General features: G+C 45.6%; 1 protein-coding gene across 1 annotated transcript in view; it reads left to right on the forward strand.

Annotated features, from left to right (window-relative positions):
* The window catches only part of LOC104273444 (latrophilin-3-like), a 24,964-nt gene extending 23,159 nt beyond the window's left edge, over positions 1–1,805 (forward strand). The window contains exon 3 of the mRNA XM_009868783.1: positions 1,000–1,805. Within this exon, the coding sequence (XP_009867085.1) occupies positions 1,000–1,805 (806 nt within the window). The remainder of the gene's footprint in view (positions 1–999) is intronic.
* Positions 1,806–19,719: the final 17,914 nt, after the last annotated feature.

Here is a 19,719-nt window from a genome sequence, read left to right on the forward strand (position 1 = left end):
AAAAGCATAGCGGCTTAACTACTGGGCCTGATTTTCTTCTCCGTTGCCCACTCATGCTGGGTTGCTCTCAGAGCTCTTCCCTGTCATCTCCCATTGGGAAAGAGCCGAGCTCCAGCCTTACGTTGACATTGTTGAGACACCTACAGAGATGTGATAGGCAATTAGTTGGAGGGCACCCCAAGACCCCATTACTCCTTGCAGGTACCCCTGAGCCCTCCCTGCCGTGACGGTGATGGGTACTTGCTGTTCCTTCCACTGAACCCTCTGCTTTAACTTTGCAAATGAAATGGGAGCTATTTTTAAAGGCTTCATGAGACCCCACAGCAGCTGCCTCCAACATCTTTGTATTAGAAAATCCCTTCTCGGCCAGTGTGAAATCAGTAATTTTGGTCATGCCCTTGTGACCGTAGGGATAGGGCATTTAGCCATTTTCCAAAAAAGCCTGAGCCAGGAAGCACTTTGTGCCTCCGCCTTGCTAATCCCCAAATCCTGCCGTTCAGGCCTTACGCCTTTCCCCTGTCAGCCTGCTCTGCAGAAGGGAAGAGGGGATTTATTTTTTTTTATCTAGGAAGGATACGTTCCCAAACAGAGTTTGGGTAACGATTAGCCTGGGTGCAAATACTTTTGCCTCAGCTGGAGGGAATTACCCTCACCCTCCAAGAGCAATTGGGACCAGCCCAGGGTCACCTATTTCTCAGCTTCCCCAGGAATACACAGAGCAAAGTGCAAGTGCCATAAGGCAGTACCAGCCAGGAGAGGTTATTCCTTCCTTACAGCTGTTGCCGCATCAAGTCACATACTTGACGGCGCTTTCCATTTTTTCAGTGGGAAGGCCTTAAGCCAGTTAGCCGGAGCTGCACCCTCCTATTTTGGCCGCGACGCTCTCCTCGCTGCCAAGCCCCAGCAGCCACGGCAGCCTAGGAAGGGGGTTTGAGTGTGCACATCCTGCGTGAGTGTCCTGTTTGTACAAGTCACCCTCTCTTGTGTAATGTTTTTCAGAGGGGCTTCTGAACAATGCCAGGGATACAAGTGTCACGGATACTCTACCACTGAATGGTAATCACGGCAACAGCTACAGCATCGCCAGCGGCGAGTACCTCAGCAACTGTGTGCAAATCCTTGACCGTGGGTACAACCACACCGAGAACGCCCTCGAGAAAAAGATCCTGAAGGAACTCACCTCCAACTACATCCCTTCCTACCTGAACAACCACGAGCGCTCCAGCGAGCAGAGCCGCAACCTGATGAACAAACTCGTCAACAGCGTGGGCGGCGGGAGCGAGGACGACGCCATCGTGCTGGACGACGCCACCTCCTTCACCCACGAGGAGAGCCTGGGCCTGGAGCTCATCCACGAGGAGTCAGACGCCCCGTTGCTGCCCCCCAGGGTGTACTCGGCGGACAACCACCAGCCCCACCTCTACACCCGGCGGCGCATCCCACAAGACAACAGCGAGAGCTTTTTCCCCTTGCTGACCAACGAGCACACGGACGACCTCCAGTCGCCCAACAGGGATTCTCTCTACACCAGTATGCCCGCGCTGGCCGGCATGCCTATGACGGAAAGCGTCACCGCCAGCACCCAGACCGATCCCCCGCCGGGCAAAAGCGGTGGTGGCGATGCCGACGATGTTTACTACAAAAGCATGCCCAACCTTGGCTCCAGGAACCACGTCCATCAGCTACACACTTACTACCAGCTAGGTCGAGGCAGCAGCGATGGTTTTATAGTCCCGCCAAACAAAGAGGGAACCCCCCCGGACGGCAATGCAAAAGGACCCGCTCACTTGGTCACTAGTCTATAGAAGATTCAGCAAAAAAAAAAAGCAAAGAGACAACAAAAAGCCCCTCCGTAATGCTCGGTTTACTGTTCTGAGTTAATCCAAACAGTGGTAATATTGTGTGTACTCCTAAATCTTCATGCTGTTCAAAAGGAAACTCTCGGACTTTTTTTACTGGAATTTTTAGGCCGGCCCGGAGAGGACAGTAACTGCTGCCCCCCCTTCTCCCCCCATCCTCCTTCCTTCCAGACAGACTTCATTATGTTAATGAGAGAGATAGATAACGGCACACTTCGTGGCCTTCTCAAGTTATGCCGTGTTTCTTTAAACAATCCTTGATGCTGTGTTGCTCTTAATACCGAGGACCTGATTTAAGAGGGGAAAAAAAAAAGCAAAGAAAAAAAAATAAAAGGCCAAAAATGTGCATTTGAAACTAGTAGCGATGACGCATCTAGGTGGGAGCGCTGCACAAAAACAAGCTAGCAAAACTCTTTCTTACCAATCCAGATCACGTCATGGGTTTTGGTCACTCACAACATGGTTTCACCGCAGCACTCTTTGCTGCGGGAGCAAACAAAACAAAAACAAATTTAATGAGACAGAAGGAAATCCTAGAATTCTGTGCTAAAGGCATATTTTATGTTTTGCTGTATTAACGGATGATAAAAACTAATGGCAGAAAAAGAGAAGTGAACAATTTCTATGTAATGTACAGATACTAGCATTGCACATATAGTCTGCTTTCTGTTCCTCCAGAACTTGCGTCCCTGTTAATGTAGTGGAAAAAAAAAAAAAAAAGAACTTTTTTCTGTTGTGCTGGTCTTGTAAGTTTGTCTACCAGTAGGAGCAAGGTTTTTCATAACTCTTCCTTTCATTTTTTTTTTAATTTTGTTTTGTCTCTTCCACTGCCCCTCCCCTTTGTCCCCTCCCCATCCTGGTAAAAAAATCTCACTGGGCAAAAAAAAATATAAAAAAAAAATCACTTTCTAAGTCTAAGGACATTTTTAGTAACACCATCACCATTTCTTTTCAGCCAAGGCAGTCATTTTATTTCCTCGCTTTACAACTTTCTTGAGCCGGTGTATTGCTGGCAGACGTTTTGGCAGACTAGAGCAGGGCAAACTTCCCCGTTGACAGTGCACAACCGATCATGACAATAATCCTGCAAAGCATCTTTAATGAGCAGCCCCTCAGCTGGGCCATAGGGTCACATCCAGGAGCCGAGAGGGGTTTTTTTGCAGTTGTAGTGAGGGTTCTACAGGAGACGGCCATTGCCCTGGAGGAGCAAAGGGCCTTCACGGCTCCTTCTGGTCCCTGGTTTAGGCACTTGTACTGCAGTGGGTAAGAAGAAAACTGATTGATGCGTAGTGAGCTAAAAAGTACTTTGCAGTGATTTTAAAAAAAAAAGAAAAAAAACACATAAAAAAGTCTTCTGTTCATTATTTTTCCTAACAGGAAATTTATTTATTTGTCAGGATTTTTAAGTAACATAGGCTTTCTGGAGGTAAATTAGCAGCACGGAGTATGAATTCTTCTTCTATTTTTTCTTTTCTTTTTTTTTTTAATTTATGATCCATTTTGTATGGTCTCAACAGTTGAATGACCTCATTACTAATATTTGTTGTAAAAGTGAAGCTTGTTTGCCAACCAATAAACAACTGATCACGATTTAGAAGATACTCTATGTATGTACTGTACGATTAATCTCTCTTTTGTTGTTGTTGTTGTTGTTCCTCTCTCCATTACTGTCTTCAGTACAAGTCTCCACTCCTTTGTGGCATGGGTGAGCAATGCCAAAGAAAGGAGGCCTAAGCTGAGCAATTTAAGCACAAAGGTTACGCAGCTATGGCTGTCTAGAAATACCAGGCTAGTGGTACTTGTTTAGGGATGAGAACAACGCCGGTCAACATTTGTTGCAGGTGATTCTAGGTCTATTTTGTGCCTACTGTATAAAGTAGCCAACAACACGCGGATGATTTGAGTATAGTATTTCATGTGTCGTACCTTTTAATCATTGTACTGTTTTGTTTTTTTTTTTTAAATTTTATTTTTTAATTTTGGTTCCTCTGAGATTAAAAACTGCTGGTAGCATGTCAAAGAGTAAAACAAGTCCCCGTTAGGCCTCCTCGGTTGTTGTTTGCTGTCTCTTTATTTTCTTGCTCCGGACACACGCAAAGCGCCATCACCGTCCTTGGCCACATCGCCCTGCCCGTCCTGCCACCACCGATGGCCCGCTGGCGCTTTGCCGCTCTCCTCCAGCCTCCTCCTGCAAATCCCTCGGGAGCAATTAGGGTTCATTGTCAGGATTTAGAAAGCCACAAAACAGACTAGAAAGGTGGACAGCAAAAATAGCCACCTCTGGGCCTGCTTGGTACCGATTTTTTGGAAGTTGATTTTTCACAAATCTCTCCCATGCCCTGGGTTTTGGAGTCTGATGCTGCTTCCATCCAAGCTGCCTCCATCCAGCTGCCATCAAGCTGGATATGAAAGCCAAAGGGTTTGGAGAAGGAGAGTGGATGAGACATTCTCAGTGCTGGAGCAGTGGAGCAGCTCCACTCCATGCCTTGCATGGTTGTCCTCGCATGGGGAGATGCTGCTTGGTGCTGCTCAGCAGGTGGTTGTTGGGGTGGAGAACCAGGGGGTGGTGGTATTTATGGCCTGTCAAAGAGTCTGGTCTGAGTTGCCTGAGTCCTTTCTCCAGCCAGGCACTTGGGCCAAAACGTCTTGGGGAGGAAACTTCATTTCTGACCAAGCACTGATCATAGCTGTGCCTCCTTCCAGGTCTAGGTTTCAGCAAGGGAGCATTTGCTGTCGGGAGACTGGGAATCACCTGGCTTTATAGCAAAACAGCCACTGGCCAGTGGGGTCGTGGCTCTTGCTCTTGTTGCTGCCCACCTGTTTCATTTTATTTTCCGTGCTGGCAGTGATGGAGCTGGGCAGTGTGTGTCAGACTTATCCATGCAGGCAAAGCAAGTGTTTCAGACCCATATGCTCATACCAAGCCGCATAGCAGCCCAACAGAGGCAGCTGAGGCTTGAAATGGTTGAAGTACCTCTTATTTTGGAGGAAGTAAAAACTCTTCTGCTGTATTAATCTCAAAAAAAATAATTTTCCAGGGATAGGACAAGATTAAATTCATGCAGAGAGTGAGATACACCATAGCAAATAATGTCATGCTAAACTGGGAGGTAGGCAATCAACACAACATTAACCAGCATGCCTGAAACTGTGAAGAACAAACCAATGGTGGATGTGCTATGATACAATTGTGTCCTACTGAAAAATCTACTTTCTCTGTTGTTCTTCCCCAGCCTTTCTCTATAGTTTGGATTTATCAGTGGACAGGCTGTTTTGTTCCCCTTCTCCATCCCTTCTTGCCTGAGCTCTTTTTTGCCAGCCTACCATAGCTCTTAGCGCTTTGATTGAAAAAAAATGCTGTTTATTTCCAAGCTGATTATTTCCGTCCCCAGGCTGTTCTGGCACCACACGATTCACTGTTGGTGCTTCTTACAGCTTTGGAAACAGCTGAATTCCAAAACAGAGAGGAAATAGATATTATTAATTATATTAAGCCAAAAATGGTTTAAGACTGTAATTTAGTTTGGGGGGGAAATAGAATGGTGTTTATTTTTGTCATTGTTTTTCCCTTGAAAACAGCCTTTTGTTGTGTCAGATAGTTGATTACGGGTGATGGTGAAAGTTTCTGCTTGTTGATATGTAGCTTGGTAGATACAATTCTTAGGCGACTGGCAATGTAGTGGCGTCCTATGTGCAGACTGCAGCATGCAAAACCCAAGTCAGCGTTAAGTCCTTGATGCCTAAAATGCTTCTGGGTTAGTAGGGAGGGCTACAAAACTTCTACGGCATTTCTTAATGCTGAGCCGGGGCAGAGATGTGAGAAAACAGCTTGATGAAGAGGCAGTACCGATTATGGTATCAAATCCATACCTATGCTTGGGGCACATAGCTTTGCAAGCTGGGTTGAAAAAGATAATCAGCCCTGTACTGGAAGAATCTTCTTGTTTAGAGCTTTTTTAAAAACAAAACCAGAAAACCCACAGAAATACCCAAACAGATTTGCCTTATATGAAGATTAAAGCTTCGTCATTCAACTGCAGTAAGCATCCCGCTTTCAGTGAAAACCAAACAGATTAGAGGCAAACAGGCAATGCTTGGTGTAACGTAAAAATATCACCCTGATACATAGACCCCCCTTTCTGAAACATGAGGCCACCTTGGGGAGGCATGGCTTGCTGGGCTTGTTTGGAGTGAGGAGTGTCATTGTCGATCCCTTGCTTAAGGCGTCTTTTCGGAAAGCTTTACTCACAGGCAGTAAGAGAGGGGCGCAGAAGTGTGAGGCTCCATATACATTGTATTTTCCTGTAAATCATCTCAGGACGATTTGTATCTTGTGCATCCTGTTTTCTCACTCCCTTTTAACTTGTGCAGGGCTGAGTTACTTTTCCTGTGTAATCCCAGCGCAGACTGCCCATGATGAGCTGAGGCACCAGTTTACTGTGCGTTTCCTATGTTTTCTCACTGCTTAAGGACACTTTGGCTCCATCAGGCAATACCTTCCCATTTTCTGCAAGAGCCATAAGAAACTGTAAAGATCTCCCTGAAGCATGTGAAGGAGAGACACAAGGGGAAAGACGTGCCAAGAAAGACTACATAGGCTGGAGGGTTGCTGGGGATGGGAGGTATTCGTCGCAGATTTGAAGTCAATGTGTAGGCAACCATACTTACTGTGGGGCTGCTCCTTTCCACCTGTAGATTGCATTTAATTCCTTAAGATCTGTGGCTGCTAACCAATTTTTTTCCTTCCTCCCTGCCCCCAGGTAATGAGCATTGATGCTTCGGAGGGCCAGGGGAAGCGGAGGCGGCGGTGGGAGGCATTGAGGCCTGGGGGGGTCCTTGCCTGTCTCTGTGTGTCCCTATTGTCTGCATCCCCGTTCCCTGTCCTCTGGCCAGCTGGCATCTTTCTCACATGCCCCCATATGCTCTTGATCTCACTAGTTTATAAAGAATATAATACCCTGCAGACTTGCCTAGACAACAGGGATAAAAAGATAGCTCGTCTTATTTAAAAGCTATCTCAGGAAAGCCTAAGAGCACCAGCTTGGTCATCTGTCACACACTGATCTCCTCCTTACATTTAGAAAGAAAGGTACTTTATTTTTAGCTACCTGCTGCATTCAGCTAGACTCTATGCAAATTTTATTTAATGAATATTTTAAGGTTTAAATAGTTTGTGCTCATGAACATTATATAAATGTCATGTTGTCACAGGCTCTCTGGTAGCAGTGTGGAGAGCATCCTGCAGCATGAAGCTGAAACTAGATAAAATCAGTGGTTAATGTACCCAGGGAAGGCAGTGGTGGTCGCATTAGTGGTGGCCATCCTTGGCAGGGTTATCAGCAGCCCAGCCAGGGTAAGCCACTCAAAAAGGTACCCCTAGGAGGCTGCAGCATCTCCTGCTCTGCACTGAGAGCGATTTCATTCAGCGCGGGCAGCTGGTGCATGGTCAGTTCTGCTCTTTGAGGGCTTTGGAAAGCCCTAGGGGTTCATGGATCGTGCACCAGATCGTATGCAGTCCCAGTTGAGGAGAGATGGTCTGTTTAATGCTGAAATACTGATACTAGCCAGGATAGCTTGGAAATCTTCCTTTTTTCACATCAGAATAGCTTTTTACAGGTGCTTACTGTTTATTGTGTTTGGTACACCAGACAGATGGTGATAGTCTTTTCCAGCAAAATGCCAACAACAACAAAAATATCATCCTATTTGCTGTCTTTTTATTTCTTCATCCTCCGCATATTGTCTTTTCTTATATTTCTATTCCTTAAATACGCTGTACACATGTAAAAAGCCAAGCTAAAACCTCAATAAATAAAAAAAATATTGGCATACAGAGCAGTTATTATGTACTGGAAGCAAATGCTTGCTATTTTGACAATGTTGCTTAAAACACCAAATGACAACTTAAAAGGCCCAAATGTAGCTTCTGCACAATTTCCTCAGTTGGTGGATGACCTGGTATCTCCAACTGCCACTTACAATCATCTGCACCTTAAGTTAAAATTTTGGAAAGGTTATTTCCAGCAGCAGGATGCTCAATGGGTAAATTATGGCAATAACAAAACTTGTTTTCAGTGTGTCCTCTCCCAGTTCTTTTTGAGGCATCTGAGTTTGGTTTGGGTACCTGTGGCTGGAAAGCTCAATGGAAGCGTGAGCCCTGCAGCCACCAGCAGCAAAGGCTTTGCCTTTCAGTGGGCATAAGCCCGCAGTACCATCAACTGATAAATGTTTTGCGAGTTGAATGATGAAAACCAAGTGGTCAACAAACCAGCTCGAGGATTTTGGGATATGCCACTGAGGAAGCAGCAGCATCTCGCCACAGGCATCTCTCAGCCCTTGGTTGTGCAAAAGCTGTGAGACAGGGGGTGGTGGGAAAATGGACTTTGCGTGAGGGGAAATACAAGGAAAGGCCCTTAACTTTTGGCAAGTGCTTTGTTGTTTGGCTGAAATGTGCCAGAAGTAGTTCCTCAGGTGCTTTCTGTGGGCAGCGAGAGAGAAGCATAAGGTCGTACAGGATTAGCCCATGTGCAACGGAATGCTAATTTGAGGATGGCTGAAGCATGGCTGTGACTGCCCCCAGGCTCTTCACTTTAGAAAAAAATAAAATGAAAGAAAGCTTTACAGTTTTCCACCAAGGACCTCATCAGCCCTTTTTTTGAAGAGTAGATGACCTGCTTTCCTTGGCTCTGCCATGTGGTCACCTACGCTTCGCCATCCTTCTTACTTGGGTTGCTCTCATTCATACATACAGATAAAAGGCTTCATTGCTTCATTGCTGTTGATATCAGGCAGAAATAGCCCTTCATATTAAACAGGTGGGATTCTTGATTATTTTCTTCCCCCCAAGATACACTGTGTACCTAGGTAGTTTTAGCTGCTAGCAGTTTGCACTGCAATGCAAAGCAGCCCGCCAAGCTGGCAGCAGCAGAAATGGAAGGAGAAAGTGCATCCTACCATTTGGAAAAAAAAACGAAAAGAGATGAGGAACAAGGAAAGGATGAAAATCTCTCCTTTTCAGAAAAAAACCCAAAAGAACAGCCGAAACGGCCAAGCTGGGAGATGGTTGAAAAGTTGCTGGCTCTGGCTGTCACACTCTCCCTGTGATATTTTCTGTTCTGCTGTGCAAAGCAACACAGCTTTGCTGGCCCTTGAGTGGGTGGGAGATGGGGTGGAATGATTTATGATTCGAAAATGGCTCCAGGACAACTCTTAATTTGTCTGGGATGTATCTAACCTATCTTAACCTCTTCCTGCAATACTATTTATAAAACAGCCCACATGTGTTTCCCCCAAATTGCACATGGCTGCCTTTTCCCAGCCTGCACGTGTGAAAGGAGGCAGTTTCCTCCCCAGGGCTGCAATGATTACAGAGGCAGCTGTATAGCAGAGCACTCAGGATATGAAGTGCCCTTCAGATAATGTCTGACAGTAAAACAGTTCTGTTTACTCTGCAGTAATTTATACTATTTATTAGTAAAGCGGAGGGGGACATGACAAAAAATGCAGTTTGCACAAACAAGCCCTGTAGGGCTGGTACAAGCTGGTGGATGCAGCTCTGCTCTGGGCTCTCCTTTCTTGAGCTGGACTAAACCCAAAGGAGAAAAGAGGTGCATCAGCATGGACCTTCATCCAGAGAGCAATGGCCAGCAGTGGCTGATGCTGCTGGTCTTCCCCCTCACAACTCTGTACTACCAGCTTTGGCTGGGTGGGAGGAGGTTCCTGATGAGATGATGGCCCATGAGTATATTCACCTGCTCTGAGCAAGCCTTCCCTTTTGAGACAAGCCTGGGCATCCCATGCTTTGTTTGAGGGTAGAAATGGTCATAAAAATAGCTGGTGGCTGCTGTAGGGTCCTGTTTGGGTCTTTACCTCTTCTCCTCTTCTTCTTCACAGAAAGCGGAAGGACGCCCAAGCAGGAGCCAGTCTTCAGGCGAGTCACCATGGAAGACAGTGTCATCTAGCGCCCAGGGCAACCAACAAGCCTGCCTTGGCGAGCCCACGCAGGTGCACCGCCTCAGCTCTCCTGTGCCTCGGTTTACCCGTCCCTCACTTGGGATTGTGCAACAGGAGAGGCTTCAGAAACTGGCCTCCACCAAAACCCTCGGCAAACACTCACGTCCCAAAGGAGAAAACAGCCTGGCTGAGGTTCCCAGTGCCCCATGCATGGCAGCACCCTGGGAAGTGCCCTTGACACTCGGTCACTCGGGTTTTTCTTAAGATGAGCAGAATGGGCGAAAAATGTCTTTTATAATAAGAAATTAATTTCATCTGCTCCAAACGTTGGCTTTGCAACCTGAAAACACTTGCAGACAGCTGAGCGTGTTCAACATCTCCCCCCCACCACTGTCCTGAGCTCCTTTCCATGCTCACAAGCTTTGTAAAGATGACCCCACTGGATCCAGGTCCCTGTTGTAAATACAAACCTGGCTGCGTGGAGAGGTAGTGAGGGAAGGAAAAGAGGGACAAAGAAACAGTCCTTACACCAGCAGGAGCTGAACTTGCTGGCAGAGTACTGCTGAGCAAAGCTGTTGCTTGTAAATAGGGACCAGCGCATGCATCCAGCAGCAGCTCCGCTTGGCAAAAGCTTCTGGGGGGAAAGGTGCTCAGATTTTATTGTCTTGTGTAAATAGAGATATTTTTTGGAAAAAAAAATGAGCCTTAGTATCTTGAAGATAGCGTTTCTCAATCAGCTCAGCTGGGGATGGATATATGGGAAACCACGGCGTCTGCCTGGTGGAAGCTGGCATGGCGTCTCGCAGCCGAGTGCCGCAGCAGGTGCAAGAGACACCTGAAAGACAATGGACACATCAAACAGAGGACTTGGCAGGTGTTTCTCCTTCATTCCTGTAAACAGGGTGGACTTGCTGGGCCCATGGTATCCGCTGGTGTAAATACTCAGCTACAGCCCACAGAGGACATGGGCTGCTTGGTGCAGGTGGGAGGGGAGGGTGGGATGGGCAGAAATCTCCAGAGGGATGCGAACTCCATTGATGTGGTTCCCCTGAGGCTTTTATCATTAATTAAAAAAAAAAAAAAAAAAAAAAAAGAAACCCTGAAGACTTGTTCAGCTGGGTACATGGAGGCATGCATAGACATCTGTGTTCATGTCAGCAGGCACCTGTACATGCGGTTCTTCTCAGTGTGTGTTCAAATGTGTCTGCAAGACTAGTTGCCAGCCAGCACAGGTCCCCGTGTCTGCGTAGAGAAAAAGAGAGGATATGGATGTGTATGTTGTATTCGCCTTTATATGCCTAAACACATTTGAGAAGTCACAGCGCTGCTGGGTCTGGCCTTGGTAGCATGAGCACAGAGTAGTGTCCGCATCTCTCTGTGAAAAAAGGTACGACAAGCTGGGGGGGCAGCATTAGCCGAGCGAAAGCTGAGAAATCTGCTCTACGTTGAGTCATGATCCACTGTTCCCCTGTCACCTGCAAATGCTCCCAGCAGAGCAGGGCTATGCTCAGGCAGGGGTGTTTGCAGGATGCGGGCTGCTGCGGCATTGCACTTGATGGAAACAGGAAGAGGAGCTTTGGGGTTTCGCCCTCATCCTTCACAACTCAAAGCTTACTTATGCCTTATTTACTCTGAGTCCAACCACATGGATTCATGCAGTGGAGGGAAATTAAAAATAAATGAAATTATTTGAATGAGAAATTGAAATTCAAAAAAAAGCCCACACTTAAGGGAAAAATTTTGAAAATTACCCAAAATAACTTTCCTTAGACATAAAAGTCTGTCTTCAGCCTGGCATTTTGCAAGGAAGCAGGGCCAAGCCAGAAAAGTCCCCTCTCTTAAAAAGCCAGATAATATAAACAACTATTGCACATATTTAGCATGTTATTGGGAGCAAAACCCCTATACCTTTGCGAGGAAAGGCCAGTAGATGATCAACAGGAATTTGAAGCTTCCTCAAAGCACTGAGGGGTTTGGGCATCCAGGTTGGTAATTCACTTCAGTGACTCAAGGTGAGGTGCAGGGATGGTTACTTGGATACTTGAATACCTCCTCTGTCATCCCGCTCTGTGGAGCTGTTGTAGCCACTAACACCAAACAACTACCAGTGCCGAGAGATTTATTTATTTATCAAACTGGTGCACAGGAGACACTGTGTTTCCAACTTGCTTTGCCCACTTCTCCAGCCTTATGTGGTGTCCCCAGGCAAGGTGGCCGTTATCTAGAGGGAGACTCGGGTTTCTTCCCAATGAAGGCTGTCAGCTTCTTTTTTCCACGGAGAAAAGTAATGAAAAATATGAACAATCCACCCCGTCTTTGTGCCAGAAATGTTATGAAAATAATGCTTCCAAAGAGTTTGAAAGCTCATGATCTTTCACAGTCATGAGGAGACCAGCTTTATGGTTTCTAGGACTCTGAAGGGCGATGCTAAATCCTGAACCTAAGGCTGCGTGATCCTGGGGAGGTCTGGGGTACTACATGGGCTGAAAGGGGGACTGCAGTTTCAAGAAAGCAGAAATTGCCGGTTTTTTTCACTGGATCACAGGAAAGCAGAAATTCCCTGGGTTGGGTGTTTGGGTTTTTTTTTCCATTAGAGCCCTCACTATTATTTTCCCTCCCCAGACAATCCCATCCTCCTACACCTTAAACCCTTGCCATTATGTCTTAGAAGAGTTATTCTTGGAGGCATTTACGACAACCTTCAATGTCTCTCCCCCTCTCTCCCTCTCCAACCCCAGAGAGGCTGACACTCAGTAACTAATGATGACAGTTGTAAAGATGAGCCAGACCGACCCCAAGTCCTAATAAAAATGATGAATCTCGTCTCCTGCCTCTGTATTGATGGCACACAGGTTATGCGGGAGGTGAGCTGGCGAGGAGCGGGAGGCAGATACTCACTGAAGAGTGGGTCTGGGAGATGCTGCCACCAAACCTACCCAGCTCCCGGGTTCCCCAGGACAGAGTTTTGATTTAATCCGGCCCCGAGTCAATAGTGATTGACGTTTCGCCTGCTTTCCATATCTTAACTGGACTTCCTCACTCCTCAGGCATGGAATGAATCTTAATACATTGTAATTACTGTACTCCTGGTGATGAACCGATATGAAAAGCTATCACGGAGAGCATTAATAAAATGTACATTATGAAAAAGAACTCGGCATTGTCTGAAATTAATAATGCACCAGATTTTTCTCATCCACGCCTGCCCATTACAGGCCTGCCCTTGAGTTTTCTACTAAAATTACTTATTCAAACTACTCGTATAGCTGTGTTCAGTGTGAAGTTATGTGCTGCAGGTTTGCATCCCAGTTAGATGTTGCGCGTGAGGATTCATTAATCTGTTAACGTCTTTCAGGCATTGATTTTAGTGACATTTATATAACGCCGGTATGACTAAAATGAACTGATTGATTCATGCTTATGGATTAGTTTGCCTAAGACTTTGAGGCTAGGTGGCTTTATCATGCACTGTAACAGCAGAATTCATCACTGTATTATTTACGAGAGACTGAACTGGCTGCATCTCAATAACTGAAGAGATCTTCACTGCTTTATTTATGTATAAATGTTTACTTAATCAGACACCAATTTTGTTAGCAGAATTTGTTAGCAAACGGAAATTGTAAATGATAACGTGGTTTCTATTTTAAAATTTATAGGCTTTCATCTATAGCAAAATCCAAGATTTCCAAAGTGTCTTTGTCTACTGGCAATCAACAAGCTCTCATGTATATGCTTTCTGGTAATTGCAATTAGCTGCTGCAATATTTCACATAAAACATACTACAACCCTAACACAGGAGATCTGAGTGGTAGTGTGTCAAGGTCAACGTAAATATTCCAATACTTAGAAACGTTGCTGCACATTTAGCAAAGCAGCTAAGAGCCACTGGCAAGTGCCCATGCAGGACCCTCACAGCTCAAGATGCGACAGCTGTCATCATCCACTTTGGGCTGGATCAAGGGGCAGGAGGACATCACTGGCCCATGCCAAAAATCTGCAATGCTTGGCCCGTGGACATGGCAATATGGTGAGTTCTGCTGTTTTCTTTTATGAGGAAAATCCCAGTTCCTAGTAAAGTGAAGCTGTATCTTGATTGCATGGGCTGTATCCCCTGCAACAGCTTGAGGAAGACCTACTCAAAGGGGATGAGGAAAGCATCTGCTCACTGGCCATCACAGCTGGGAAAGTAGCCGGGTTACAGGGTGGGTTTAAGGGAATAACACCACAAAGAGGCTGAATCTCTGGCTCTCAGTCACTGGCGTAGGTTTGCTTTGGACCACGCTGCTTCTCCCACAGACCAAGGAATAAAAAGACTAAAAGGATTTATTAGATCAAAGAGGAGCCTTTCCTGTTAGGAGCCATTTAGAAATATTTTTAGTGCGGAGGCACATAAGAACTGACATGTTAGAGGCATATAAAATAATAAGTAGTGTCCAGAGAAGGTGAATTGAGTGCTGCAGTTCACCATAGGTAATACAGCAAGTGGCGCTACACTGGAAAATGAAGAGGTGAAGCCTTAAATTTAGTTAAAGGCAATGCTTCGTTACCCAGCACGGGATTAACCCACAGACTCCCTGACCCAATACACCAGTTAGATGATGTACGATGAGTAAAATTCAGTAAAACATTATACATTTTTACAGTTTGAACAAAAAGAAAAGAAATGGAAAAAAAAAAAAAAAAGCCTGGCATCTACAGGTTCTTGTTACAGGGTCAGAAATAATTGCTAGTTCCCTGACCCCTGCTGAGTCTTCAGCCATACTTCACGCTGTAGTTATTTTTTTAAGCTTTTCTTTTTTTTTTTTAAGTAAAAAATTACAATAGTGTTATGTATGCCTGGGAAATCACGTAGCAACTGACAGTTTTAAAAGAGGAGTAAACCTCTCATGTCAGCACCCCGGGCTATAGCTTCAAGAGCGTGGGCTCATAAAAAGGGAGTGCTGGGGGGGTACCTGTGCCTTGTGACCATTGACCTGATCACTGCAGAGCTGTTGTTAGCTCACGGTGCATGGGTACCATTGCTGAGGCTTTATTGCTGTGGCCAGTGCATGGCTTCTAAGAGCAAAATGAGCAAATCAAGAAGGGCCATCACCATTCTGCTTTGAATCCACTTTGTGGTCCAGCTGCTTAATATTTAAAGCCAAGCACATTCTCTGTATTGCAAATTCACACATTTAAAGTAAGCAGATTTATGGGTTAGGTGTTTTTTTAAAAAAAAAATATGAAATTCCTTAGGTAGGGATGTGGGGCCAAATGATTCTTTTTCAGCTAGTGATATGGAAATGTGTTGGGGCAGCTGAGCCTCAACAGCCTCATTTCAGCTAGGCCTGGCACTCACCGATTCTTGAGGCACAGAACTATGTTATTACTTACACTCATTGGACATGCACACATTAATTTTGTGTCTTTCAATCTTTTAGATATTAAAAAGCATACTGTGGGCTGATTTTGACCTGAGACCGCGGTGATGTACCAGACCACAGCCCTCAAGGTGACAGGCTGTACCTCCTCTGAGGAGAGCTATAGCTGTTGGGTTAGACGTGCCTTTGCAATGCTCACAACCAGACTCCCACCATTTCTTCTCATCCAGCTTCTGTCTTCTACCTGAGATTTCCAAATCTGCATATTTCTTCATTTAGGGCAATTAGGAGATGCACCTGATAAGGGCTAAAAAACCTCCCTGGGTGTTAATTCTGGTTCCTAATTGGAGGCGTAACCATGGCATGGCTGGGTGTTACTTACAGGCTCCTTAACAAGTCCAGGGGGATGCTGAGGGTGGTGTCCTCTATGCAGACCAAAGCGATGAAGCTGATAGCACTTGCAGCAAATTTATAACTCCTGGCTGAGCTAGAGACTAACCTTTAGGAAGCTGTTTCAAGGCTGACTGCAGTCTTTGAGGAATGAGACACCTGTTGGACCCCTCGGTAAGCTGCCCCACGTGCTAACTGTTTCTGCTGATGTGCAAGTACTGCAGTTTGCCTCGTGTCTCAGCAATTAGATTTTATTTCCTGTCTTATGCCCTTTTTATCCATGCTAATATCTCTCCTAGGTCTTTTTGGATAACACCTGCTGTGTAGGAAGGTATAAAATCGTAGGAAAGGCTGAAAATTTGTCACCATAATGTCATCAAAATAGTCTCGACTAAAAGGTGTTGCTACAGGAGTCTGATTTTTTTTCTCAAGCTTCCCTCCATGTATATGAGCTTTTAGCTAGTCATGTTTCAAAATATAATGAAGGCATGTCTTTTTTTTTTTTTAGCTGTAAAGCTAAAAATGAAGCTGTTGTGTTCATGCTTCCTTCTGCTTGAATGCGCTTGCCAGCATCTGGTGCTCTGGGAAGCTGAAGTCACTGATGGTGAGGCTAAATTCAACCTCTCTGGTGTGTCGATTGGGGGGATATAAAGCAACAGGTGTAAGGTGGCGTGTGGGGTAAGGTCAGCTGAACCTCATGTTGACTCACTCTGCTTAGAGCTTTGCTGTCCAGGGGATGCAGCAGCTGCACAAAAAGGTCTTCAAAAACCTAGTCTTCCGTGCAAGATCCTTTGCCCTGATGTACATGTTACTGTATGGATTTGGCGGGGTAAAAAGCTCCAGAGTGCACTCCCACAAAGCACCACCCAAGAGGACCAGTGGCTGGCAACTGCTCTGTACCTACACTGAATATTAAGCAGCTTCCTAAATGCCATGAGGCTGTTAGGGCTGAACAGCTTCACCATGTGCTGGCTGCACAGACATCCAGCGAAGAAATCAAAGGCATGATGTCACCAGTATTTCTTATCTAAAATTAAATATCTGTCTTAGGTCCCCAGACAGGCAGAGACTTTGTATTAGAAACATATACTGAGAGTTCAAGCTCTGAGTCATCTCATATATATTTCACTCAAGCCATGGGAATAGCAGAGAGAATAAACCTGCAAAAGAGCAATTCTCTATTCTAGCAAGATGAGGGAGGAAAAACTGTTCGGGAAAAAATACTAATGGGTTCACAAGCAAAAAGTCTTGCCAATGAAATTGTGACTCTAATATTCTGTACCTTTGCAGTGAAGCTGTGATTTGCTGCGGAAAGTGCAGCAGTGAATAAATGGGTCAGCTTGTGCTTATTAACTGTGGAGACAGAGCAAGTGGCATTTAAAACAAGCCTGCTTGGCAAAAATGATTTATTATGAAGTTGTAAAATATTTGTTGTCACAATTAGCTTTTCAAGAGCAAGTTGCAACACCATGTGCCATCATGTGGGCAGGGTTAAGCCAAGCTTTGGGTGTGCCAGAGCCCAGGGCTGCATTTCTGCTGCAGCGCTCCGCTGCATCGCTGGACACACAAACCATCCGATGCTCTGCCCTTTTCCAGCATGTGCCACGAGTACTTTAGTGCAGTCATCAGGGGTTAAAATAGGGGACATGGTGCTGGAAATTATTCGTCCCTACCTATGCTAAGGGGCAAATTGTACCAGGCTCTGTGTCACCCAACTCGCACATCAGCAGCTGTACTTGGGTGCAGTGAATGTTTCTGGATCAGGAGCGCAGTTCCCCTAGGGAGAGGATATTTGGGTGGCCAAAGAGGACTTCTAAGACGCTTGTCCATTTTGTATCCTTAGTATCCCCTATTTAGCCCCCAGCTCCATGGTAGTTCATCTACCTTCCCTGATCTCACGTTGTGCTGTTCGTTTGCTTCCCACCCAGACAAGCTCATGTGTTGTAGGCACGTCCTAGCTCCTAAATAGTTACCTCCAACGGAGTTAGAGATGTTCCATACTCAACAAAATGGTTTTCTCCTCCTATATGCATTTCAGACTGTTTAGGTGCAGGGAGGAGCTATTCCCTTGGGATCTAGCGATGCTGCTCATACAGGAAGGCATGGGGCAGGAGGCAGCACAGGGGCACTGCTGGAGCCACAGGGAATAAAATCTCTGCCCTCGGCTATTCTCCTGTTCTTACTGGGTGATAGCCCAGGCCTCAGGCCCAACAGATGCACTGTCAGGTATGAAGTATTGTCTCAAGATCTGTGCTGGTTCCATAACAGGAACGAATTCCCTTTCGTAATGTGCAGACATTGCATTGCATAAAAGTCATTATTACACACTGTGAAATCTAATCACATTATTGCACACTGTGTATGCACTTTAATAAAGTCAGTGGATGCAATAATGCTGCTAGGAATACACCATTCCACCAAAATTGCTATTGCTGCCAAATTTATTTTCATCTTTTTTCTTTGTTTACCCTAAAGAGCAAGGTTTTTAGCTTGTCTGCTTTGGCAGGTGGATCAAGTGGTGAGATCTTATATGGGTCATAGCACCCTACAGCTCCTACCATGGTTGGGAGCTTCTGAGGGTGGACTACCATTCTCTGACTCTGATACCCGGTGGTGAGACATGCTCCTCCTGAGCATTACCAATGCTCTCCTGAGATGGCTCCAAAACCAGCAGGACGCAAGTGCCCTTGAAAGTAACTCCTGTCTCCAGTAATGGTAGATCCTTGGGCACTTACGCTCCTGGATGTCTGAAACTAGATCAGTTCAAATGCCTTAGCCCTCTGGCACGGTGGTGTTGTCCTAGTTTGAGAGCACCAGGACAGAAGCTCTCTGCAGCTCCTGGCACAGGGGGCAATCACAGAGAGGGAAGAGGGGCAGCTGTGCCTATGGGGAGGAGAGGATGGGTCAGGTGACCCAAATGAACAAATCACAGCATTCCTGACCTGGGGCTTTTAGTGCCTGCTCTGCTGGAATGATTGCTATCAGTTGTTTGTTGTCTCTCTCTGTGCTGCTGGTGTTCCTGCCTTCTGTCTTCACGCTGCAGAGGAGCAATGTTCATTGAGACAGGTTGTCTTCTGCTGCCTCACTGGGTGGGAGCGGTCCGCCTGCTTTCCTGGTTTTATAGGCTGTCACTGTGGCTCTGGGCTTGGGTGTTCCTGCCTGCTGCTGAGTCCAGTCTGAAACTTTTTTTCCACTTGGGACCTAGCTGTCATTTGGAAATTGCAGGTTCTCTGTTAACATTTTCTCTTGTATCTTTGAATATGTTTGCATGCTTGTATATTATCTGCATATAGTTCAACATTTTTGTTGTTAGTCTAGGTGTCATTTTCTTTTTGTTATACTGGTTCAACTTTTTTTCAACCTCAAAGTCTGTTTCCCTAGTTCCCCTGTTATCCTTCCCTGTGGGGAGCAGGAGGTATCACAGAGAGCATTTGTCAGAGCTTAGTGGCCAACCCAGCCCTGAACTTGGAGAACTGTGCAAGAGGAGGAGGAGGATAGGTGGTCCTTAGGCTTACTTACAGATATATATTTGCATTCAACAGTGTGAATTTGATTGCACTGAGGTGGTCTTAAGTGGAACTTAGGCAATGGAACTTGGACTCCACTGAGAACTCAGGGTAACTTTCTAATTAGACTCCTCCAAAAAGGAGAAAAAGCAGCAGAACTGACATCTGAAGTATTGAGCTAAGAGGGTTTTAGCTGCCCAAGACTATTCTCAGTTCTCTACTTCCCTGCCATTAACTTCTCATTGCAAAACTTGTCTGATAATACAAGCTGTTGGTGCTAACCTGCTGGTCTCTTGCCCTCTGCTCTCCTTGCAAACTCTCACACAAACATGATACAAGCTCTTTTTAGTAGTGGAAGAGATGAAGAGGGACTCCTTAAACACCTGAACATGGTGCAGAGTTACCAGCCATTGCAATACTGTTTGCAACATCTTCCTCGTTTCATCAGCTGAAGAAATCACATCAGGAGCTGAGGAGAGACAGTTGTAGGGGCTGTGATGATCTTCTGAAGATCCTTCCTTTTCAAGTGTGGTAAATGAGCCCAGGGCTTGGCCTCTGGAGGAAAAAGAAATGAAGAGGGAAAGTGTCAAACCATGGACTAAGAAAAAAGTATTACTTTGTATTTCGTCTCGTAGACAGTTCAGACA

This window comes from Apaloderma vittatum, unplaced genomic scaffold (genome assembly GCF_000703405.1).
Source record: "Apaloderma vittatum isolate BGI_N311 unplaced genomic scaffold, ASM70340v1 scaffold14794, whole genome shotgun sequence".
NCBI classification, from domain to species: Eukaryota; Metazoa; Chordata; class Aves; order Trogoniformes; family Trogonidae; genus Apaloderma; species Apaloderma vittatum.